The sequence below is a fragment of the Oryzias melastigma genome, linkage group LG21 (assembly GCF_002922805.2).
Source record: "Oryzias melastigma strain HK-1 linkage group LG21, ASM292280v2, whole genome shotgun sequence".
Classification (NCBI taxonomy): Eukaryota; Metazoa; Chordata; class Actinopteri; order Beloniformes; family Adrianichthyidae; genus Oryzias; species Oryzias melastigma.
The window spans coordinates 19866061-19871948 of NC_050532.1; the positions used below are offsets into that span (position 1 = coordinate 19866061).

At 35.6% G+C, this 5888-nt stretch overlaps 1 protein-coding gene across 2 annotated transcripts in view; it reads right to left on the reverse strand.

Annotated features, from left to right (window-relative positions):
* Positions 1–5888, reverse strand: part of LOC112155107 (FERM, ARHGEF and pleckstrin domain-containing protein 1) — a 64462-nt gene that overhangs the window by 10717 nt on the left and 47857 nt on the right. For both annotated transcript variants that reach the window (XM_024286552.2, XM_024286551.2), the window contains exons 16-17: positions 2445–2578; positions 988–1069 (exon numbers count right to left, since the gene is read on the reverse strand). In XM_024286552.2, the coding sequence (XP_024142320.1) occupies positions 988–1069; positions 2445–2578 (216 nt within the window). The remainder of the gene's footprint in view (positions 1–987; positions 1070–2444; positions 2579–5888) is intronic.

Below are 5888 nucleotides of genomic sequence, written 5' to 3' on the forward strand. Positions count from 1 at the left end.
TGGTTGGAGGTTCAGGTGGAAAATGAAAGTAAGACGCTGAATGACTTTAACAATTAATTAAATATTGTCTTTTCAGCATTTTAAATCCTTAAAAGTATCGCCAAGCAAATTACCGCAATATATTGCCAAATCAATTTTTCCCAACACCCCTATTATTTATAATATTAAAAAGAACTCTTAGGATTTTTCACCACTGCTAAGATCTAGAAATGTCCAATCCTGTGACATTTTGTTAATAAAAGTAGTTAATTAATTTTTTTTTAAATAATTACATTTGCTGGACAAAAAAAAGGTTAAATAAATATAAAAGACAAATATGTTTATGTAATGTTCTCATATGTGCTTTGGCACCATTTCTTCCTTTTTTAAAAAAAAAATCAAAACATTTTTTAATCTGCTGCAGAAAAACACTTTTAAAAGGATCAAATCATGATCAGCTTCAAGTGTATAAAATAGAGGAAGGTAAAGTTACAATTTAAATTGAAACTTTGAAAACAGTTTTAAACTTAAAAGTATATATCTAATGTACCAAACTCTGGGAGAGTAATAGCACTACTGTACTCCACATTAGAGGAGGACGGACGCAGACGGCGCCAACAGAAGACGCCGTCTCTGACATCTCCATCAACTGATGGTCAAGCTATTGGGCTCAAAGTACCACGCCTATGTAATATTAGCTCAGATCAAAAAACTAAAATTCTGAATCAACAGCATCTATTGAGACTGAAAGTAAAGAAAAACAAAACAATGAAAATTGAAAATATAAGTTTTATAGTCAAAGTTAAATTTAAGTTTCAAATTTACCTTTTTTTAAATTCAGAATATTTCCTTCAGGTTTACAATAAGTACTTTTGAAATTGTCATTATTGATATTGTTATTTTTTTAATCTAGTTTTTGATTTGCTTTAAGCATGATGTAACCTCTTATCTGTCATCCCAATGAGGTTTACCAGCTAAATATACATTTAACATTGTGATATGTCTCACCTTCAGGGCTTGCAGGTTCTTCAACATAACATCTCCAATTCGTTGGTAGTCTCCTTTAATGTGGGCATTGGAACGTCCTTCCCTGAAACAAAGATTCAAGATTAAAGGAGTATTTAAATTGATATTTTTACTTTAAATTACTTTAGTTGAGTTTTTTGTTTATTGTTTTATACATCTAAAACTATGAGTGCATCATGGGTGTTTATGGAGGTCATTTAAACTGAAAGGTAAACAACTTCCTGTTTCACTTTTCTTCAAAATAAATGCATATAAATACTATAGTTTGTAAATTAATTGACTCACAAACACAAATAAAGTTGCTGCTTTGAGGAAACTTATAAAAGAGACATTTGAGAATTTTCCTACAGCAAGTCTGAATTAAGTAAGCATCTGTTCAAAAACTTTAGTCCAGAAAATGTTCCTTTGAGTAAAAAAAACAGCAAATTAATGAGGATTTATGTAAAGACAAAATATGATCAATCTTTTTGACCGGATTGAGTGTTTACATGGCACGACTTCTACAAATCAACAACTTTATTTAATTGAATCTTAATCATCTGTTAAAAAAAAAAATACTGATATTTTTAAACTAAATTTCTTGTAGTTGCATTTTATTTTGAAAATACATTATCAGAAACTGGAAGCTTAAAAATGAAACTTCTGTCCCGTTTGGACCGGTCTGTGAAATATGGTCTAATTTAAACAGGTCCATGGCCTTAATAAAGGTTAGGGGCCATAAGGAATAAAACGGTTAAGAAAATTGATGTTTCTGTAAACAAATTGATGTTTCTGTAAACAAACTTCTCTTTAAACTTTTTTAGAGGTAAATACCAACATCCACCAGCAGGTGTCTCCCTTAAGTATAAAACTCCTGACACAGAGCATTAAATTGAGCTGCCTTTACTGCACTTATTCAGATTATTATTGATAAAACCTCTTAGCCAGTAGCTTCAAGAAAATTGGCTTTTTATATAACACTTAACAAAGACCGAATACTTTCCAATCACAATCCCAACACTAAATCCACATTCACAACAACATTTGAGTATGCAAAACAAGACAAGGAATCATGGGAGCTGCAGCTTCACTCATGAATGAAACAGCATGTCAGGTTTAATTTGGAGTTTTGTGACAGGACCTTCGCCTAGATTAATAATAACCGTCTGCAGCAGCAAACTGCAGACTAGGATGAGTTCATGTCGTCTGCATGTCCAGTTGTGTGCGAGTTTGTGACACGCACACACAGTCTGTGCATGCTTGATAAAGCACATCATAAAAAAAATCAGACAGAAGAAACCCGGAGGCAAGAAAAGCCAGTTGTGGTGTTGCCATGGTGACAGCAGCTCCTCAGGTCATCTGAAGAGACTGGCCCAGCCTCTCAGGAGGAATCATAGCAAAAAAGCACCCTAAAAACTGGGCTAAGTGAGCGTTCTGATGGGGAGTGAAACGAGCCTCACCACAGAGCCAGCCTCTGCTCCACCTCCCTGAGAAAGCCCGTGTGGAACTTGTGCAGAGGCTCGAAGGTGGAGAGGACCGTCTCCTTCAGGGAGTCTGGAGTCGCCTCGTCTTGTCCTACTGCACTCTGGAAAGACTGGAAAGTGCAAGCGATTGAGCAACTCCAACAGGTAAACAAAAGCTTTCAAGATAAGACTGTCATTATGCACATTAGACACCCTCAAGTCTTTGGCTTTGTTAGAGCTGAAACCAGATGTGTTATCAGCTTGTTTCAGTGGCAAGTAGAAGAATGAGGAGGGGGGGTTCTTAGCAGAGACTAAACGCCCTCGAGTCACAAGTGAGTTTGCAGCATTTTGGAAAAATCCAAACAACAGGAAGAAGTCTCTTATAAACACTGCAAACACGCTTGAAAAATATAGACTAAAGCAAAACTTTTCTTTAAAAAAATGCTATTTATTCTATGGACATAGTAAAGATACTCCTGGGCAAATATTCATGTATCACAAGAGGAAATTTCATAGCTAGAATATCAAGGTAAAATAACAAATTAATTGCTTTTAAAAACATTTTAAAGTTCCACTCTAATCATATTTTGAACTATTTTTAAATTGTTCCTATTGTTTTTTTTAATGATGATTATGTCGTTTTAGCCAAACGTGTTACGTAGGACATAGTTTCTGCAGAGTGACAGCAGCTTTCTAAATTGCAGATGGAACCGTTGGTATGGAGCAACCCCGCCCCTTTGCCATCACCCTTAATCGAGAGCTCTCTGTTTATTCGCTCCAACGCTAGCCCAAAGCTCCTCAAACCCCAATTTAACAAATACTTGTGTAACTAAAACGCTCTAATAATGCTCTCTGGTCACATGCAAGATGGCGCCACAATCAAATCTCTAGCTGGAAGTGTAAATTTTGCAACTTTAGCTGTTTGTGTCAGCGGAATTTCCTAAACTTTAGGATACCATTTCAAAAACGATATTTTAAAAACTTATAAGCTTTTAAATTGGAATTAACCATAACTCTAACAGTTTAGTGTGCAAGATGAGCTTCAAATGGGACAGAGAACGTTAATCGTTTTATTTCTTTCAAGTAGATATTAACAAATGTTCAAATCTGCATAACTAGACCCGTTTACTTCAGGAGAAAAAGCCAGTGAAATGCCATTTTTTTCAAAAAAATGGTAAATAAGGTTGAAAAAAGAGAGAAGAAACAGGAAAAAATGTGAAAGCCTGCAGGCAATGTCTTCCAGCCAATGATTATAGGTGCAAAAGATGTTCTTTTGTGGTCGGCTACGGCAGGGGGAGGGACTTCCGGGTATTCATTTTACTCAAGAATTACTCAGAAATTAAATTTTAAACTGAATTAAGTTCAAATAATTAGCTAAATTCAAATTATTTATGCATCTTTTACTCAATATGTTCTCAATCATCAGAAAATACTGAAATAAAGTCAAAAACACCATGAAAGCTGTGATTTTTATTGGAGTGGATTTTTAATAAGCATTTTCTTAGTATTGGAATTTACATTTGGCTAATTTATTTGGAGCTCCAAACTAATGCTACGTACACACCAAACGCAAATTCGCTGCTCGCCGCCTGCCTGAGCTTGACATCGCTGCTGCATGAGGGAGTAGCTACCAGCTAATGCTAATGCTTTTAGCATGATCGCTACATGGAGCAGTGTCTGTGGATATCTCTCTTAGAATCTATGGAAGATAGAGATGATGTTGAGAAATCTGATTTATTCAATTTCGAGTTCTACAAAAACATCGGTTAGACGTCTGCATGTCTGGGTTCATGTGATCATTCTGAGCTAGTTCACTCTCGCCGCCAAGACTGTGTTTTCTATGATATTCTGCTGTGTTTCTGTGGCTGAGTTTGATGGCCCACAGTTAAAATAAAAATAAAAAATAAATAAAAATAGGCAACCTTTTTTTCTATTATTGTCTTAATGAAAATAAGAAAAATATCACAAACTTCAGGAGGCCCCACACCCCGCAGCGGCTCTCATAACAAGCGAGTGAGCTCCGCTTTATGGCTGCAGAGTCACTGAAAATGTCACATGCCTAAAACTGAGTTCCTGATTGGTAGATGTGACACGGCGACTTGCCAAAATTTAGATATTTGAATCTTGAGCGCTACTCAAGTCACGCTGCTGCTAGAACGCCGAACCCGTCGCTCAAATCACCGTTTTTTAAAGCTGGAAAATTGAGTAATATTTACAACCATTTTAAACTTTTAGGTCTCACTGTACTGTCCAGATCTAACCCTAAACCTGGACATTTTCTACCAGCATTTTTAAGTTAATTGGACTATTTTTTATTTGTTTGTTTATCTTGTGTAGCAGCTATTAACAGTGCAAAAAAATGAAATTAAATTGATTAAAAAAATTAACAAAAACACAAAAACAAAATTTGACCTTGAGGGTTTTCCATCCACACTCCTTTCATTCTATATCTCACTAATTCTTGGCTTTTATAGGCAATATTTTAAAATATTAAAAAAATGTTCCAGTGAGTTCTGGATTGTATCCACTTCACTAATGACGGTAACTAAAACTTCAACTTGAAGAAATCCTAAATTAAATCGGATTTAACGATTGTTAAGCAGTCCAGCTTTAACCAAAAACAGCAAAAAAACCTCTTGGGTAGAAAAAAAACAAATAAACAGATCATTTACTAACTAGTGTGGACCATAACTGAGCATTTTAGGTCACTTCATTAATAAAAGCAGCTTACTCAAAAGTCCTTTTGGATTTTTGAATGCAGCGTTGTAAAATCAAAAACATTTTACTAAAGTAAAGTATAAAGAGTAAAAAAAATGTCGTTTTTGTACAGGAGTCGGTAGTTTTGTTCTGGCACAGTTTTGGTTCAGCTCAATAAAAATAAAGTCACAATCTTTTTGAAGATTAGGGGAATAAAGAGCTTATGCAAACTTAGAACTCATGAAGAGAAGAGTTGAAGTTGACTTAAGATTAAAAAAAAAAAATGTGTGAGGAATAGACGGAGCGCCAGCTGTTGCTCAGATGACTTCACCCTCAACAGCACCAGCATAAAGAGGAGCAGGCACGCCACACATACTGCAGAAAACCTAAACCAAATATTTATGAGCAGGTCGAAAGGTTTCTCTGAAGCCTGCAGAAGGAGAGGAGCTGCAGCTTTTGTAGCAGCTGTGAAAAGAAAGACGTCCTCCTCCTCCACGTGAAATGAAGGAGTCCACATTTAATATCCTGTTTTCTGCTGTGTTCACTTTGAGGCATCTTTAAATGAAATGCAATTCACACGGAGTCCCAAGCGGAGGGACCATGAGGCCAAATCCATTTCTCTCTTTAAACACTTTAGTATTCCGAGCATTGAGCGAGATGGATAAATGCATTTCAGAGCTTTCAGAGGAAGAAAAAAAAATAATAATAATACATCTGCTAAAGAATTCATGTGTCACAGTCCGT